Genomic DNA, 19,531 nt, shown 5'->3' with positions numbered 1-19,531 from the left:
AATCAACCAACCAACAAAAAAAAATCAAAAGAAACCCAAAGAAAAACAAAAAAAAAAGCAACAAAAAAAAAARAACACCAAAAAAAAACCACCCCAAAAGAACCCTCCTGTGCTCTTTGTCAAGTTATCCCACTTAAATCTTTCTGGTGAAGACTATTGACACTTGACTATTCCCTCTAAGAGGCTTTTGTATTTTAGAAATTGATTGTCAGTTAAGTTTGTTACAAGGTGATATTTGATTAGCATAGTGCTATACAAAGCCACTTCCCTTGTTAACTCCTACAATTCTCGACCACTACTCCACTATCTGTGCCCTGTTTGGGGGTCACATCCCGTCCGCTCCTGCAGTAGGACAGCATTTCCCGCTCTGAGCAGTTTTCATGGAAAAAAAAAAAAGTTTTAGAAAGAGCTACTGATAGAATATTCACAGTGTTGTACAGGAAAGGTGGGGTGACACCAGGGAAATGAGGGGAGCTCTGGGGACAATGGGGCCACAGCTCACCGGAGCTCCAGCTAGTGTTTAATACACTAGAGGCTTGGGAAAACTCTCTTCATTCCCTTCCCTTTCCAGACTAAAGCAGTGCGTTGAATACCTTGCTTCCATTTCCATGAATTAACATCTGATCCAGTCTTCTCATCCTTCCCTATTCCTCCCTGCAAGTGTGGGGCATAAGGTGAGGAATATGTTGCTGCAAGAACATACAGATGCACGTTATTCTCCTCCCAATTCAGCTTCTAAAAGACCTTATTCAGAAAAGTCTGTTTTGCCACTGAGGATTGCTCTTGCCTGTGCTAAACGTCAGCTATGTCACACAAACATAGAAGAGCCATGCCTTATTTGAACTGCCACACTCCTCTCCCCTTCCAATATTCCTTGCAGCACTTGCCCCGTGACAACACAGCCCTGGAAGCTGTCTGGTGTCAGCTTTCTGCTCAGGCCAGTGCCTTAGGAGAGAGCCCAAAGAATCAGTCTTAAGCATAAGGTATGACAAAATTCTACTCTCAATCCCACCTGGGCACTTCCTCCAACAGCACAACCCTGGCTTAGGATACCTTCTAACATGTGAGAAAAGTGCCTGCATGCCACCTACACCCTCCTTCCCTGCATCTTTGTCAGAGATCCAGGCTGCCCTGTAAACAGCCTCTGCAAACAAACATCAGCTGAAAGAACCCTCTGGGCTGGGGATAGCCAACACGGGGCTGGGGCTTCACGCCCCTTCCCAAAATTCAATCTGTCAACAGGAGAATTGCACTGCCCACCTCTCATTAGTGTCACCCACAGCTGCCACCCTCCCTCCTCCCACTGGCCTCCTGCAGCCAAGAGTTGCGTTCGGTTACCAATGGACAGGCAAGGAAGGATTCAAGGAAAGCTTCACAGTAATCCAGAGAGTTTCCTTAGACATGGAAACTCTCCTAAAATTCTATCGGGGGCACAAACCCCCATATCAAACCAATGCCCAAGACGCGTAGATCAACAAGCGGACTCCAGGGAAACCTCAAGAAACAGCTTTTGAAACTTGACCAGATGGGTAACCAAATAAATGGCATTATCAAGATAAAATTTGTTTCTCTCAGGCTAGTTTTGTGACTCCTCCCCCTGCCCCAGACTCAGTAATTTCTGTTGGAATTCTAATGGAAGCATCCTGCCCATGGCAGGGGGGTTGGAATGTGATAAGCTTTGAGGTCCCTTCCAACCCAAACCATCCTGTGATTCTGTGATTTGAGTAAATAATTTTAATTGAATTTTATCCTTTTATACTGCCACTCTCTGTATTTTATGACCAGCAGTAAATTAATCAATCCAACTTCATTTTTTATTGCTCATTAGTTCCACAGTTTCATAGCCAATGGTATTAGGTCTGACTGCAAAGGTAATGGGTAGATTTAAATAAATGAGCCTCACTGCAGTATAAAAATAATGCAGCCATTTCACCACAGATCTGAGGGGAAGAGTGTTAAGTACATTAATAAAAACTAAGCTGAAGGCTTAACATAGCTGACAGTCGGCAAAAAAATTAATGAACTGATTTGGTTTTAAGTATTGCCTTAGGTAACTGCAGTAAAATAATAGATCAGAATATGTCAGATTAAACAAGGAACTTACACAGCAGTATTTAAGAACACCTGAATATGTTTCAAAAGCTTAACTGATACGAACTAGGAAGCCTAATAAAGCTGCCTGTTTTACATAATACTTAAAAAACATAACAAAAATACAGCTTGGCACAGTCCAACAGAAACAGGAACTTGGAAGCTGCACTCTCCCAGGATGGAGATTGCTTAGCCTCTCTGGACAGCCTGATCCAGTGCTGTTTGGCTCTAATCAAGGTGAGACAATGTCTTATCATACCTAACCTGATTCTTGTATAAACTGCTGCCTATTGCTGCTCCTCCTTTCATTGTGTGCCTCCAGGAAGGGTCTGGCTTCATCTTCTCTGCACCCTCCCCAGAGCTGTGGAGTTTAAACAGGAGAAATTATGTAGGTACAGGAGAGAGCACTCAAATAAAAACACGCTTCAGTCTTCTACACTTGCTAGAAAAGCTAACACTCAAAAAATGGCACTTTGAAGACTGGTACTGACCTTTCCACCCTTCACTTCCCACCCTTCAGTTCCTTCCAGTGGAGCTTCTGAAATGCTCACAGCATATCTGCCGCCACAGGGGACTAACCCATTCTATGCACAGCTCCAGCATGGAAAACACTGGTACTGCTCAGCTCTCACATGCCCGGATAAACATCTTTGGAGACCTGTCTCGCAAGGCAGCAGCATTTCCTGCACGCTCCTGCCCCTACACAGGTTCCAAATCCAGAATTTCCCTGCCCACAGCATCCATGGCACACCAGACACACGCACTCCTCTTCCCAGTGATGCTTTGCTGCTGTCCCACCTCTGTACCTGACCTCCTGTGCAGTTCCACTGCCACCAGCCCCAGATGAGCTCTCATCTTATTTCAGTTGTCTTCCTCCTCCCCAGAGGGAGCAGAGCTACTGCCAAGCCTTCAGGACATGTTAGAGGTGACTTTGTTCTTAGCACTTGCTAATTCCTTGGAAAGGTAATCATTCCCTGGCACAGAAAAATCAGCAAGATCTTATCTTTGAACCCATTATTTCTTCGCATTGGTGGCGCTAGAACATGCACCTTCACAGAAGTTACTAAAAAACCTCAACCACTTCTAGACATCAGTAAATAGCAACGGCTCATTTCCCAAAACCTTAAATTAGACACTAAACACATCAGTGGCTGGTTTGTGGCTTCCTCCCCAGCTCCCAGCTCTGCCAGATCACAGTCTGATTCGCTGTCTTGTCCCCTTTTATTTCTAGCTTTGCCAGAATATCCTTGTTTTCCTACAAAACTGTTAAGGACCACAAAAAAACACTTTCAGAAGGACCCACCATTCAACTTTACCCAGCAAGTTTCAAATATTTTCAAGGCTGCAACTCCCCAGCAGCACAAGCTCCTAAGTCTTACTAGTATCCATGCTTTTGTCACTAAACACCTTTCAGAATTCCCACCTCAAAAAGGTTCCCCCCATTTCCAAGACACATCATTTCACAAGCTGTAATACTTTGGTTTACAACTGGATTAAAATATAAATTAAATAAGAATAATGCTAAATGAGTTTATATTGAAACACTTTATATTTGTTTATATATACGTATATACAGGTATGTGTGTGTGCACTCCTTAATGACAGCTAGAGGAAGGAAAAGTCTTTCTCTGAAGGCTTCTACTCTTCCAGCTAGCATGGTCAACTTATCCATTGCAACAATTCCCTGTGCATAAAAGCTAATGAAGCACTGGAAGGTGGTGCTGGTGACCAGCCGGATCACACAGACGTTCAAGAACAGAAAGACAATAAATTATAAGAAGCAGTAGTAACTTGTTCACAGTTGGGATGAGGATAATGTCATGGGAAACCTGAATTGTCTACAGTCCTAGGAATAAAAAGCCAAAGATCACTGATACACTGCAGTTAATCCTAAAAGCAAAGATCAGTTCTGACACAAAGAAATAGCAGAAACAATGTGGAATTTCTCCCAGCAGCCTAAACTCTGGTACCATTAGATTCAACAGAAAGCTTTCAGATACCCCCATCAAAAGCAGAATTGATCCCAGAGATGAATCACTGCCTCTGATCACTGCCTCCATCACCTTGAAGCCAACTCAATCCTACATCCAAAAGAAAATGCTCCCAGTCCTTTCTTGATTCTATTAGCCCAAACATTGCATTCAATCTCTCCTAATTCTCAGCCTCTGTGTTTCCTTACATTTGCCAAGCCAAAGCCTTTCAGCAGATGGAAATATTTCAGAGATGGCAGGACTCTTCAGATAATTTTATAACCCACTTGAGTGGGTTCCAGGTTAGGAATAAACTGAATTTCTAACAAGATTAACTGCAGCAAAACTTTGGTCCGCTGCATTTTATAACTGAACCACAACAAAAAAACCCCACAAGTCTACTCCAAATCTACTCTATTCCAAAATGTTCTGGTAGATTTCAGTTTCAAGAAGCAGCCAGTATTATTTGCATAGTTCTATTTGGTTACAAATATATATATATATAAATGTACATACATGTGTATGTGTGCATTCTATATTAAAAAGTACTTTGAATGACAATGACTGAAATTGGGATTCTGCGCTCCTCTTTAGGCCCTTTCACTGCAGATGTCAAAACTCTGTGCATGGCTCTCACCTTGTGAAAGGAGCAATGCTCACCACATTATTTGCTATGCCGGTCGATCCCGACTTTGCAACTGCAGTCCTGGCCACAGGCTCAGTTCCCAGGAAAAATGAGAGTCCAAACCTTGGCAAAAAGTCTCCCTGAATTACAGTTTCTTGGCTTATAGAATGGTGTGGGTTGGAAGAGTCCTTAAGAAGGCCATCTAGTCCAACCCTCCTGCCACAAGCAGGGACTTCTCCCATCCCCAAAATATTTCCAGCAGAGCAAGAACAGCCTTTGGTGTCACAAATCTGCAGAAACACTTGGATGCTGGCATGGCTAATTAGCAGGCATGTCGCAGATCAAAGAGAAGAATTTGGTAAAGTTCAAATAATTTCAAGTGCTATTTTTGGATCGTTTTCAAGATGCATGATCCCATCTATCCCTCAAGCCACATTCCACCCAAATCAATGCCACCTTTGCAGCTGCCTTTCTATCTATACATTGGATTCTGCAGTAGAGATGAAGTCAGCAGCAAATAAAAGCTACAACTCTGCTCCTCCTTAGGGCTGAATCACCAAAAGGACCAAGAACTCTGCTCTAGAACCACACTGCTTGGAATCACTTCTTGAAATGGGCATCTCCCTGTTTAAGTGACATTCCTACTGCAGAGGTGAGGGATAAAAACAGCTACGGAGCTGTCACAAAACCAGAGCAGGAGAAGAGGGAGAGCTGTCCTGTCCATTTATTTCAACCTTGAGCTCACAGAGGGATGAAATCCTGGCTGTGTGCCCTCTGTGCTGAGCTAGCCTCGCTTTTCAGCAGGGCCACAACTTGTTCTCAGTGCTATTCCAGCTCTGGCGAGTTGTCAGATGGGAATGGGATCAGGCGCTGTCGCCCTCACTGGGTTTGAAACAGCAGCAGACTCACAACACGCTTTCTGTTCTTCCTGCCTTTCAGAAACCCCAACTAAAGTGAAATTATACAGATCACAGCTTGAGAATATTGCAGAGAAGATGTAGGAAAGTCCAAGGACTAAACCTGATGGTGGATGATGCTGGGAGAACAAGGAGGGACCACCCACCTGCACCGGCTGCTCTGGCTCTCACCAGGCTATCCCTGGATCTTACTAAGTAGCTTCAAGCATGTTCTCAGCCTCCTGTTACAAATTAACATTCCATAAAGCCTCTCATTCATCGCTCTCTAGCTGTTGGAAATACAAAGCACAATTTGTTTTCACGTCCTCCCATTGCATTTTGGCCTTCTTTTCCCAGCTTCATATTGGTCATCTCTTCTGAGGTTTAGCTTTTCTCCAAAGCAGCAACATAATTCCTGTTATTTTCACAGCTATTCACAGGGAAGCTGGCAGCAGCAGGGAACAGCCTGGAACAGCAACCATCACATCACTCTGCTGAGACTTGGCACCAGGGCTTGCTGCAGGCTTAAGGAGRTAACTACAACTCTTCACATTTGGGAGGTGAGTTCTTTGACAGCAAAGAACTAAGAAATGTGTCCGCATCCGAGAAAGCAAACTGTAAAACCAGAGTGTATTCTCCCTGTTGCCTGAGGCAAGCAAACAAATGGGTTAGTAAGCCCTAACTCTAAAGCAGACAGAAATGTTACGTACAGAGGTATTAAATGATGAGAGTTCTCTTCACATCCTCCTTAAATCACAGTTGAAATCACAGTTTTGGCAGAAAAAGATGCAGCTAGACGTGGGAATGCAAAGCTGTGCCTCAACCCATCACAGAAGCATTTGCACTTGGAAAGTTGGCATCTGATTCTCCACAGCTTTGGTGCAACTGTAAAGAGCCACACCAACGCAGAGACAACAGAACACGGTATCATTCTGACAGGGAAAGCACCTCTAAGTAGCTACACCACTGCCAGAATATTCACATGAGGTTTCTCCATACCGTATGTGACCTCCAACCCCTTTTTTCTTGAACCTTGGTCTCAGCTGCACTGAAGAAGTCAACCATTGAAAGAAATGTTTAAGAATACTTCCTTCGGAACTGGTTCCACTGTCTAGTGCAGATGGGCCTGAACTGCTTTCAGCACTGTTCAAGAGATATTAGACATCGTGATTCCCACACATACATACACATACACATCCATTAAATGTACAGAAATAATATCAAAATGATTCCCACTACCATACCTTATATTGACTCTACCTACAAGCTATAAACTTCAGCTCAGCGAGGCCTGGGCAAGAATATTGGCTCTTTTGCATGCAATCAGAAATGATAATTTATACAGTGGCAACCTCTGCACAACAAACCCCCCCCCAAACAAAACCCAAAAGCAAACATAAAGGAGGAAAAAATAAAAACCTTTCACAAGCTTTGTTTTCAGCCCAGTAAGGTATGAAGGACCAATGTCATGGTTTTCACTAGGCCACTTAATGTAGTGAATCAGCAAACAGGATGCTCTGTTGGCATCCCAGACTGTCTGGATGGTCCTCCATTCACAGTATTGATATAGTAAAACAAAAACCTGCTTAAGAAACTCACAGCTATGCCATGGGAACAAAGGCATTCACCATTTTATGTCAGCCCTTCTTCACTACAGTTGCCATCTGTCTCAGAAAAATGTTTGTGTAGCAGTTACTGCACCTTCACCCTTCTCTTCACAGCAAGCTTAACAGGGAAACTTTCCCACTATATTTTTATATAATATATGTATATAAATAATTTTATGTTTTTATAGTTTGGTAGTATTCTTTTAAAATTTCTGTTTTAAAACACTTAAAAATCTTTTAAGCAACTAAAAGCAACTTTTGATGCTCTCTAGTGTGAACAGGATAGGATTTCAAAGTTTTTAACTTTTTTCATTTTTGGTAACTTCAAAAGCTATGACTAAAGCAGCACATCTCCACTCCTCCCCACACCTTGATTGCAACAAAACCTACCTTGGCCACCCTCTCACCTCATCCTCTGCCACTGCTCTCTGGCAACCTCACTGTTTTGGTACCATCCTGTTTGACCTTTGCCAGGAAAACTGAAGGAGCTGGTTGTTTGGGTGGCCAAATCACTCCCTGTGTGATGATGCACTTGACAGGAGAGTAGGAAAAAGGGACAGAAGGAAAACGGAGGTGAAATATCAGTTCTCCTGTTTGAAATGGTCAATGAAATGGTATTTTGCAGGTGCCCAGCTCAGAACACCTGCAAAGGTTCCTCTCATAAGAGCACATCCCTGTTACACACTGAGCCCTTCCCCACACACAAAAACGCATTAGAGCCACATCTCTTTTTGAGAGACAGATGGGAGGAACAATCAGACTCCTCACATACRAAAAATCTGTAAAGCAAGACAAGAATACATCACCCTTCTCCAAATTATTCCCTTCAAAGGGGCAGGAAAATCATCCTAGTCCCAGTTTGCAGATGGGGGAAAGCAAGGGCTGGAGACTTTTCCATGTGCCCAAAACTGTGCAGTCACACTGCAGGTCAAGCTCTACTGCCACTTGGTCAGTCTCCTGCCTGCTAAGCCCCCACTCTAACAGTCATCCAGCTTCCTTGCTGAAGCAAGATGAAATGTATTTCTTTTCCAAGGTCTCCTTGTTCCTCCCATCACCTTAAGGTTCAGAACTTCACCTTCCTTATCATACACATTGTACATCCTCAAGAGAAATCCTTCACCAAACCCAACAGGCACAACCTGTTGTTCACTCCCCCCTACATTGTGAACAACTTGGCATCAGGACCAAAGAAAACTCTTAAAATATTGCATATTTCTTTTAAAAAAAAAGATGTCAGGATATTTGCACTTATCTGTCCCATGCTTTTCTGGTTATGAACCACATAAGCCCGTGCAAACACCAACAATACACACGCAGGCATGTCTCTCCAGGTTTGCTAAACTTGCTCTAAAACTTCAGAGCTACTTAGAGTACAAAAATCTCAAGTCCATGCAAGGGGACAGAGTTGTGATTGCTCTAGGAACCATTCACTTTTAAGTATCCTGAACTGTTATAAGAAATAGAGTAGGGTTTTCTTTTCTTTTTGCATTTCATTGATAAAAAAGTTATCAAACTAGTTTGTAGAAACAGGTTTAAAAGCAACCAGCCACAATTGCTCGGCTGTGGTGACAACATTGCAGTATTTCCATATCCCATATTGCTGTTCTAAAAGATCAAGTGCATCTCAAGAGGGGAGCAGGGGTGAAGGAGGACTTTGGTAGCCAGCCTCTAACTCCGCAATTCAGCCAGTCCATAAAAATCTCTTCCTAGCCCTTGGCAACAGCCAAAGCATGGTAGCGCTCCAGCCAGGACGTCAGAGTGTTCCGAGCTCTCCAGATCAGCACCAGCAGAGGAGAACCTCCTCTGAGAGACCCCTCCAGCCCTCCTCCCAATGCATCAGAGTCTCACACTAACCTCACAGCTGCTCAATTCCACTCTCAGTAGCTGAAGTGCTTCCTTCACATTTTGCTGACCCCTGGAATACCACTTTGTAGCTGTGCCCACTTCAACAAGGGGCACCGGGGCCACACACCTGGAACAGGCAAGCCCAAAGCCCTAAAATAACAGTTCAAATCAAAATGTAAAGAGACACACAAAAAATAAGACTGGGATAAATACGCACGGGCAAGGCAGCTTCCACCAGGACAGTCTTTTTGTTTTCTTTACCATGGCAACTACCTGGGGAAGGGAGAAAGGCAATGGCCCCCTTGCCCCTGCTCTCCCCTCAAGCGGGAGCAGTGGATATGGCTCTGTGGCTGAACCCGGCACTGCCGGTGGGATGCCCTGCTGGGCCACAGCGTTGTCCAAAAATACAAATGACTGCTCATCTCAGATCACTGTGGAACAGTAAAAAAGTTTAAAATCCTGTCGATCCCTGAATAAGAAGTTGATTGACACAGTTGTTCTGTTTTTCTCCAAGAGGAGGAGGAATAAGGGAGAAAAACATTTAACACTCTATGGGTGTGTGTGTGTGGGTGTGTGAGAGGAAGAGAGAGAGAGGAAGAAAGAGAAGGAGAAAGATTTTTCTATTTTGGCAACATCAGGGGAGCTTCTTTCTGTTCAGTGGTGGCATTGCACTAATTACAGTACCAGCCTGCCAGGTTGGCGCTGACTCTTTAGAGCCAGGAACGGGAAGACGGTCCTTTTTCCCGGGAATCCGCAGCCACGTCTCAATCCGGCCCAGTTGTGGACACAGACCCCTGGGCTGTCTCCCCCACAGCTACAGCCTCTTCCTGCGGAGGGGATTCCTCCTCTGCCTGCCCCCGCGACGTGACGGTGGTCTCAGGGGAGATGCTGTGGGGCCCCTCCAGGGGCAAACAGCCGGGGTGGTTCTTGCGAAAGTGCTGGTTGAGGATGGCCTGAAAAGGGAAGCTTTTGCCACACACGTGGCAGTGGAAGGGTTTGTTGCCTGTGTGCTTGCGGATGTGATATTCCAGCTGATCCTTGCGCGTGTACTTCTTCCCACACATGCGGCACACAAAAGGAGTGATGCCCATGTGGAGCCGCATGTGCCGGTCCAGGCTGCCCTTCTGGTTGAAGGATTTGGCGCAGTAAATACACGTGAGCCGTGGGTTGTACCGGAACCAGCGCTCTGAAACCTCCTGCTCCCTCAGATATTCCACGTAACCGCTCACTCCGAGCATGGCTGATTCCTCCCCCTGACAAGGAAATAGCACAGATTTAAATAACAAGCAGCCTAAAATAAGTTGCAGAGAAGATCAGGCCTGGGTCCAGTCAGTAAAGCATGTGCCAAACCTCGAAATCAGCAGCACTAATGTTTGCAACCTCAAGCACACATTTAAGTGCTTAACTGGGGCCTTGGGGCTGAAGATAAACAAGCAATCAATTATAAACCACCGCTGCAGAGGCCCCTTCTGCCAAGTCATTCCATGGATCTGGGGAAGAAAAGACAGCCCTTGTCACAAGGGTGCTTGGCCACCAACACTGTTGGGGACCATGTGTYGATACTTGTTACTTTTTAAAAAATTTGTGTTGGTTTGATTAAAACGCTTGGGTGTATCACCTTCTGTTTTTCTTACTGAAAGTCAGAAAAAAAGAAGCCAACTGATGAGCTTGCAGTAAAACACAGGAGGGGTAAACCACGAATGGAATGGTATCTGAAAGTCTTCAGGAGTCACTCAGGGTTCGTTTTACAATGAACATTTGCCTGCCTGACTGTGTAACCCAGCCCAACCCCGTGGCATCACAGGCAAGGCTGTGCCTGATGTGGCTTGCACAGCAAGGACTCCTCTGTATTTTCTGAAGCCGCACAGACAAACAGCCAAGGGCAACCTAAACTGCAAGCCTGGTCTCTGCACAGACACTTCTTGCCACCATATTCAGACTGAGCAGAAACAGACCAACTCCAAAATGCTTTTGTGCTCAAGGTACACTGTTTACTCTCCCAATGCTGCTTCCCAAGAGTGCCAAAAGTGGAGAAGCAACCAGTGTAACAGCAGAAGGGCATCTCCGCCAGCCAGGGCTCTGCAAGCATGAGCAGCAGTGTACCTGTGCCAGGTGCTGCTGAATCCAGCTGGACAGGCACAGGGAAGCTGCTCAGGACTAAAGGGGATACATAAAGCTCTGGTTCCTCCTTTCCACTCTACCACTGTCATTGGGCAGGGATCACGGGCAGGCTATTTTAGTAAGGATATGGCAATGCCAGGAGAGTGGAAAATGGTGATACTTCCCCATGGCGTGTAAAGCCTAAGTTTTCATGTTTGAAGCCACTGTGCAATGGAGAAGTAAGAGCAGCTTTTCTGTAGGCAGAGCTAAAATTTCTTAGTATGTCAAATTTCCCCTAGAGGGTTGGTTTGACCTGAAATTTTCTCAATGTCTTCTGAGGACACAAAACAAAGCTTTGCGAAACAGGAACAAAAAGGTATCTATTATTTCTGGAAGTGTCTAACAAAGACAGCAGACAGCCACCACAATTTTTCCCCTTTGCTTCACTTGGCAGAGCAGCCTAGTATCTCCTCAGCTGCCTCCAGCCAAGTCCTTTGCTTACGCACAGACACATTCCCTACCTGCCATGCTCATGAGAGTCCTGCACTGTTGGCTGACACACTGGCACTACAGTGCCACTGTGACACTGAGTGGAAGCAACAAAATCAGCCCYAAATGACAAGGTGCAGGTATTGCTGCCATGCCCCACTCTGCTGCATACTACAGCCCACTGCCCACCCATTTCTGTGCATCCTCCCTCCTACCCCAAAACKGTGCCCAGCAAAGCAGAGAATTCAGAGCTCCTTTATGTTGCAAATTCTGCTGGGCAACACAGTCACTTGGAGAAGAAACAGAGACCTCTCTACAAACCCACAGCTCTTGACACTCTASGGGTGGATAAACCTCTAGGGTTTATTGGTGTAGTGCCTGGATGGCTTTTAGGAATGGTTTTGGTACCAGCATAGAAAGGCTCAGCTGTTGTCACCCATCTTCCACAGAAGCCAAGCCACACCTCCTCCCCCAGCTCACGCATTTGCTGCCAGTGTTTGAGGGCAGAGGCAGCTCTGCAGGCAAACAGGGTTTCTCCTCAGGAGTTGGTGGCCTGCCCAGAATGAGGGTGGATATTTGTACTCTCAAACAACAAGAGAAACTCCTTGTGTTTTCCATGTATCTAGACCAAATCCCAAATAACGGGCAGAATCAGTTTTAAATTGCACACAGCCAGCACGTTCTCCTGTGAGCAAGTGAACCCTTTGCCAAAGTAGCAAATATAAAATATGACATACTTCATCCATCGCAACACAGTCCCTTTTACCTTCATGCCAACATTTACTCACAAACTTCTTMATCTGCCTACCTGGGAACTGGGCTGCTTGGGCTCATCCATCCGCCCGGGAGATTCGCTTTTTGATCTGTACCGCTCRGTCACAGCAACCATGCTACCAGAAGGGCTAAATCTGTAGGGTGYGGGAAGAATGGTAAATGGCATTTTTAATGGGCATCTGGTCACTGGGGCATTTAGAACAAYGGGTGAGCAACAGAGGCACCTCTATAGCATCTCTGCATCCCTCACCAGCTAACACACAGGAGGCAGAACAGTGCAAGGATAACAGAAAAACCAAATCATACCAGTCTGTGGTTTCAGTCTAAACATCTGGAAAATAAAACTGAGTCATTTGGCTTCCAATTCAGTGACAGAGAGTGGTTGCTATCATGAACAAACCAATAGGACCCTGGGAATTCAGGCACTGGGTGACTCTCAGCAAGACAGAAACCATTTCTCTGAGGACACCTCTCCTCTAGCACTCACACCCTCCTCCTCCATTCCCAGTGTGAAATGCAAAGGATGTGATGGACTGCAGGTGGGAAACAGTGCATACAGAGTGCAGTGCAAAAAGAGATGCTGTASACTAGCTGATCCAAGGAACAGAGCTAAGGAAGTAGGAAAGCATCGCTCTCCCAAGGGCCAGCTCCCACTGACTGATTTATCAAGTGACAAGTGACAGAATATCCAAGTAGCTGTTTCCCCATGGGATTGAGCTAGAAGAGAAGCAGATGTGAAGTGAAATCCCAGAATTACAAACCCCCAAATACAACAGACCTGCCCTTTACCAAATCTCTTCTCTGGCCTGAGCCTATGGCAAGAAGGCAAATGCTGGARCAGAGGGGAAGCAGACGGATATAGAGAATCCAAACACAGCAGATTTCACTGCTTCTTTTCAACAAAGGCTTTCAGCTCTCTCATATAAATCAAAACAACAGCGGAGGCCACTTCAACTGCCTCAAGAGATGTAAACCCAGGGCCCACTGCTGTCATGGGCCACCGAGAACACCTTGACCTACAGCTGGTGCCTGGCTTGTTTCTCRGCCAAATCCCCAGATTTTTGGGCCAGAAGGCACCAGTGCAATGACAYTTTGCATAACACATACTGCATATGATCTCATTAATCTGAATGCTGAACCCAGTATCTACTGAGGTTGAACTGAACATTWTTTTAAACAAAAATCTCTTCTCAGCTGAAACACTGAGAGGAAGAGAACCCAGCCTCTAAGAGCTAATAAGTAATTTCCCAAGGTAGCCTGTACCTGGAGATCCTGATCTGATCCCTACCCAGCCAAAATACTATTACCCACACTGGACACACTTCCTAACATCAGGTAAAAAAAAACCTCCTTTGCCTCTATGCTTAAGATGGCCTCAGAAAACAGGAAGAGGAAATGTTCCAAAGCGACTGACCCAGCCAAGTCAGAATCTCACATAACCTCCTCTTACAGCTAAGGTGAGTAATTAAGTTAAAGAAAACCCACCTGTCGATCTCACTGCTGGTTGGCCTGACCACTTTGGCTCCAGAGGAGCCTAAGGCAAAAGCCTCCTGGCCCAGCGATCCGTGGCCCGTGGTGTCGATCACCATGGCTGTGACCTCCTCAGCGCTGCTCCCATCTTCTCCCGAGGGCTGGTGCTCTGGCCCCAGCCACTCCTCCAGGTTCTCTGTCTTAATGCGCACTCCTCCCAGCACCCGAACATCCTCGTCGTTGCGGGCCCCACGCTCTCCCATCCCTGTCTCAACGTACCACTGTCCYGCTCTGTTAATCCGCAGGATGGGCTCCCTGCCTTCCACATCCGAGCTCTGCTCGATTATCTGGGGGCTGGTGGACTCCTCGGGTGGACTGAGCTCCCGAATGTCCAGCACGGTGCTAACCTGGCCCAGGCGACTCCCCTTGGGGGTGTTGTGACGTGGGCTCAGGGAACGGTTCAGATTTGGCGTCACCCGGTTAGACTCGGGTGGTCTCTCCTGATGCTTTGTCCTGGTCTGGCTCAATTCTGCTTCCACCTCGGCCACGTTAATTTTGAAATGAATCCCCTCGAGGATCTGCGTGCATTTGTCTATGATGTGCTGCATCTGCAAGAAACTGGCGGCTGTCAGGTAACTGATGATGTCAGCCAGCTGCAGACATATCCTGCCAGTGTAGCAGAAGGAGAGGAGCTGCTCGAAAACTGAAGGGTTCTTGATGACGGAGATGGACACAGTGCTCATCTCGTTCAGGGACATGTGGTCACGGAAGTAGGGCGAGCTGGCAGCCAGCACCACCTTATGCGCACGGAAAGCCTGGCCTTGCACGTTGACCACGATGTCGCACAGCCGACCCTGCATGCGCAGCTGGTTCAGGTGGCTCAGAACAGAGTTACTGAAGTCAGGAATCTCCAGCTGAATGTTCCCACTCTTCTCCATGGCTGTCCCAGCCTCAGATACACAACTCTGCTGGAAAAGGGGGAAAAGATCCCATCATTAGCAGAGCCAGTCGTTTGAATATAGAACATTTTTCACCTGCTTCCACACAGCTCAAAACACTAGGGTTTTTAGAGACCTTTCTCACCATTGAATTGCCACACACACCTGCCAGCAGCTCTCTGACCTCTCCATGATCTRCATCTCCCTGCAGAAGAGTTTTCCTAAACCAATCCCCAACAGACCCCCATTYCCCATGGCTTCAGCAAGCGAAACAATTCGTTCTGCCAGCCTCAATAAAAGCCCATCTGCATGTAAAAAGAACATTAAAAATGGCACAGGTACTAAAAATAGGCACCTAATTGCATAATGGATTAAAATACTTACCGTTTGTACCTTCTAAGCACTATTGAAAAGGGAAAGTAATAGGGGAAAGCTCCTTTGTAAAACAGAAACTGGGAAGGATACTCCGGGACCTAAATGCTCCAGGGASTTTTGAAAAGCTGGCCAGCACACACCTGACCTCAAGGCATCCTAAGTGCCTTGTTAACCTGAGATTTCCATCATGTGTGGCACTTCTGATGTGTGCCAGAAAATATGTAACAGGAGGGTGAAAAAAACCACTGCAGCCCAGGAGAGCTCAGAGGGCCTCACTCAGGATCACTTCTGTAGGGTCCCMAGACRATTGACTTTGGTCATCACTAAGTTYCCATCCTGGCCATATCCCAAGGCAGTAACTCCTGGACTYTCCCAAGTGCAATAACAACAGGACAATTCCACTCAGGCCGCAATTCCCAACAGTGCTGCTCCACTCAGGCTGCAACCTGGGTAAATGGTTTACCCAGGTTATACATGGCCCATCCCCTGTTGCCCACCTTGGCTGGGATGTTCCTGGTTGTTCCCACCTCTACCACACAAGAGCTCCTGGTAGGTTCAGGGAGCACCTCATGGTGTAGTTGGGGGGCCCTTCACTCCTCAGCCAAGTCTGCCAAGGTTTATCGGGAGACTACGAGAACTACAACAGCAAGGTCAGATATGGGGGGTAGGGGATGCACCACCACATCATCACATTTCATTTTGGCAAAGTTTGAAAATAAGTCCTGACCATATATGGTAAAAATCTGGAATGAACAAAAGTTAGACATAAACTCATCCAGAAAGAAAAAAAAAAAAAGTAAATATGCTTGTTTTAAAGCCTGCTTATGATATGAGTAGAGCCCAAGCTGGATGGCATCTGAAGTATGGATTAAGTAAAGTCCTGCAGATGGCAAAACCATTTCAGGCAGGCAGGGAATACCAAGRCTCACAATGCCCACTCCAAGGAATCCCTGAATTGAAGGGTTCGGCACACAGAAGAACATGTGTGGCTTCGGAGGACTTTTTATTTGAATTTTTGAGCATTGCAGCATAGCATATGTCCATAGGTCCAAGCAGGCTTTGTGCAAACTTGGCAAACCCAGTTACTAAACCTGAAGCTGCAGGACAGCCTGCCAATCTTGTGGAGTTGTGCTGAGGGATCACGGAGCAGTGGGATGGCTGCGTGTCCCTGGGAAAGTGAGACCGGAGTGCACAGAGCTGCACCAAGTGCAGCTGAACAGTGCCTCATCATAAGGCTTCTTCTCTCCTTCCCCTATTACAGAATCCCAGAATGGCTTGGGCTGGAAGGGACCTTAAAGCCCATCCTGTTCCACCCCCTGCCATGGGCAGGGACACCTTCCACTGTTCCAGGCTGCTCCAAACCTCATCCAACCTGGCTTTGGACAATTCCAGGGATTGGGCAGYCACAGCCTCTCTGAGCACCCTGTGCCAGGATCTCACAATCCTCCCAGTACCCAATCTAAACCTACTCTCTGTCAGTCGGAAGCCATTCCCCCTCATCCTGTCACTCCATCCCTTGTAAACAGTCTCTCTCCATTTTTCCTATAGGTTCTTTCCAGGCACTGGAAGGCCACAATTAGGTCACCCTGAAGTTTGTCTTCTCCAGGATGAACAACCCAAGTTCTCTCAGCCTTTCCTCAAAGCAGAGCTGCTCCATCCCTCTGATCATCTTGATGCCTCCTCTAGACTCGCTGCAACAGCTCCATGTCCTTCCCTATCTTTGGGAGAAAGCAGCAAACCCCACAAAAATGAGGGCACCACAGTGCACAGGTCTGTATCAACACAGYGCTGGGAGCAGAACATCAACTGTACAGAACAAGGGGAAATAGAAAACCCGACATCTTACCTGGAGTGCTGTGAGTTACATGCAGTGGGGAGGAAATGGGGGTGTTGCCTTCTTTTCTTTTTTTTCTTCTGATGTAGCAAGAAGGTCTGAAAACTTGTTGCCCCCTTCCCCTTTAGGAGGTAAAAAGAAAGAAAAAAATGAAGTGTGCAGGAATTGGGTTCTCCCAAGCACGTCATAAATGTCAAGCYTTGTCATTCTTGGTTTTGCCAAGAGGATCTAGCAGCAGGATTAGCTCACCATCTTGCCAAAACACTTCTTCCTAAAGCAATGAGCCCCAGAGCACTCTCAAGGAAGGCAAGRGTGAAACACCTCTGCCAAGGCCATGAGCATCCAAAGGAGCAAGAAGGAGGCACATACAGAAAGAGAAGGAAAAAACCAATCATCAGAYCTTAATGGTCAGAAGGCAGCTGCTCCCCAGGGAGCCCAAAGTAAGTGAGCTCCTGCTCCAAAGGCAGGGGAAATCCATCTGCTCTTTATACTCACAGAGTTCTGCCCACCTCAGTATTAAGGAACCTGTGCGTTATGATCCACTCAGAGGCTGGCAAGAGGGAATTTGTCTTTCGGTTCAAACTACCCTGTCAGAGGCTGATTTCTGTCCCCCTGCATAATGACCTCTCGTCAGCTTCTGCACCTCAGCCACAATGACAGGGCAATGACATCCTGATTTCTCTCTTCCCTGGGGAGTCCATCACCWGCACCCACCTTTACCTGCAGGCTGAGCTGAGTGTCGGCACAGGGCACACACTGAGACACTGCTGTTTCTATTGCAATATGAAGTGTCACCAGCTGAGACTTGGACTTTACTTATCTCAGCAAATGCCTTCCAGCCTGTGAGGCAGCTACCAAGAGCAGGAGAAATTTCTGATCCATCAGGTAAAAAGCAGAGACAGACCACACTGCAGATGATGTCACCCTGAGAGCTACACTGAAAACTCTCCAGTTTTGGTTTGAGATTTACCGTGACTGGGCAACTTCATAGAATCAGAATATCCTGAGCTGGAAGGGACCCACAGGGACCACCGAATTCAACTTCTGGCCCTGCACAGACACCCCAACAATCCTATCCCTGAGAGCTCTGTCCAAATGCTCCTGGGAGCTCTGGCAGCCTCGGGGCTGGAAGCATTCCCTGGGGGGCCTATTCAGTGCTCGACCACCCTCTGGAGGAAGAACCGTTTCCTGATACCCAAACTAAACCTCCCCTGACACAGCTCCAGCCGTTCCCTGGGWCCTGTCCCTGGTCCCAGAGAGACCTACTTAAAATCCCAGATTGGTTTGGGTTGGAAGGGACCTTAAAACCCATCCCGTTCCACCCCCTGCCGTGGGCAGGGACACCTTCCACTATCCCAGGGTGCTCCAAGCCCCAGTGTCCAGCCTGGCCTTGGACACTGCCAGGGATCCAGGGGCAGCCACAGCTTCTCTGGGCACCCTGTGCCAGGACCACCCCCACAGGGAACAATTTCTCCCCAACAAACCTACTTGGCTACTTACACATTCCAACGGGACTCCGACAACGATGCAACCAAATAGAACKCTAAACTGTGACGAGCGGCCGTGGCTTCTCGCTCGTCCCCTCCCCGCCCGCAGCACCCGGCTCAGAGAGCTCGGCGTCTCCCCGCCCCATCGCTCCCGGACCCTCCTCCCGCGGAGCCCGCAGCTCGCTCTGACCCGTGACAGCCGCGCCGGGACGCCGGGACACCGCACCGGGACTCCGCGGGGCAGGCGGAGCCAACCTCCCCCGGCCCCCGCCCTTCCCACCCTCGGCCCCGCGAGGCGGCGGCCGCGCCCCCGCCCCCCGCCCCCCGCGCCTCCGCGGCGCCTCCGCGGCCCCGCCCGCCCCGCCCGGCCCGGCCTCACCTGCCGGGGGTGGGAAGGGCCCGCAGCGCCGGCCCGGAACCGAAACGCGCCAGCGCGGGCCGCGCCCCGGAAGGAAACGCCGTGCGGACCGTGAGCCTGCGCCCCGCCCCTGTCCGGGGGACGTCGGCACCACGTGACTTGTCCTATATAARGGACGGGCACAGCGGTTTCTGTCTCTTCCGCCCCTCGGTGCTGGTTGCGTTGGTTCTGTGGTGCGGCACCGCTGGTGAGTGGGGGCGATTCCCCGCCCGGAGTGCGGTGGTACCGCTCCGGGGGACGGCGTGGGGGCCCCGCAAATGCGGGTCGGTCGCCCATGGGCGGTGGCGGGGGAGGATTGAAGTGGATTGCGCCGCCGGGCCTGGTCCGCGGCCTAGACCGCCGGAAGCTCTGCCTCGTGGCGGCCCTTGGGATGTATGAGGAGGGTCCCATGGGAAGGGGATCCTGTAGAGTCCCACATGGTTTTGGGAGAGGAACAGCTCAGGGTAATACTTGGCATTACTTCAGGTGTGGAATTACGGGGTCTTGCCTACTAGCCTTTTACCCCAAGGTGTGCTGCCGTAATATGGCGAGGTCACGTGCCCTCTGTAAATACGACGATAAAGCTCCGGTTTTTGTGAGTTTGGATTTTTTACCTCTGCACTGGCCTCTGAG

At 47.8% G+C, this 19,531-nt stretch overlaps 1 protein-coding gene across 3 annotated transcripts; it reads right to left on the bottom strand.

The window, feature by feature from the left end:
- Window positions 1–43: 43 nt before the first annotated feature.
- ZBTB37 (zinc finger and BTB domain containing 37) lies at window positions 44–18,954 on the bottom strand. 3 transcript variants are annotated; one of them, XM_057379728.1, is made up of 5 exons: window positions 18,881–18,954; window positions 17,027–17,136; window positions 13,883–14,835; window positions 12,432–12,531; window positions 44–10,287 (listed from the first exon to the last, which is right to left on the bottom strand). In XM_057379728.1, the coding sequence occupies exons 3-5, from the start codon at window positions 14,803–14,805 to the stop codon at window positions 9,799–9,801; spliced, it is 1,512 nt and encodes a 503-aa protein (XP_057235711.1). In that variant the 5' UTR covers window positions 14,806–14,835; window positions 17,027–17,136; window positions 18,881–18,954; the 3' UTR covers window positions 44–9,798. The 3 variants fall into 3 exon arrangements, with proteins under 3 accessions (XP_057235711.1, XP_057235709.1, XP_057235712.1); XM_057379726.1 differs by lacking the exon at window positions 18,881–18,954 and adding an exon at window positions 18,515–18,724; XM_057379729.1 differs by lacking the exon at window positions 18,881–18,954 and adding an exon at window positions 18,515–18,724 and having other exon boundaries at window positions 13,883–14,832.
- Window positions 18,955–19,531: the final 577 nt, after the last annotated feature.

Source organism: Malurus melanocephalus, unplaced genomic scaffold, assembly GCF_030028575.1.
Source record: "Malurus melanocephalus ecotype Western Australia unplaced genomic scaffold, MMel_1.1 scaffold_419, whole genome shotgun sequence".
Lineage (NCBI taxonomy): Eukaryota > Metazoa > Chordata > Aves > Passeriformes > Maluridae > Malurus > Malurus melanocephalus.
Note: the sequence above shows the minus strand (reverse complement) of the source record. Positions and strands in the feature narration are given on the sequence as shown.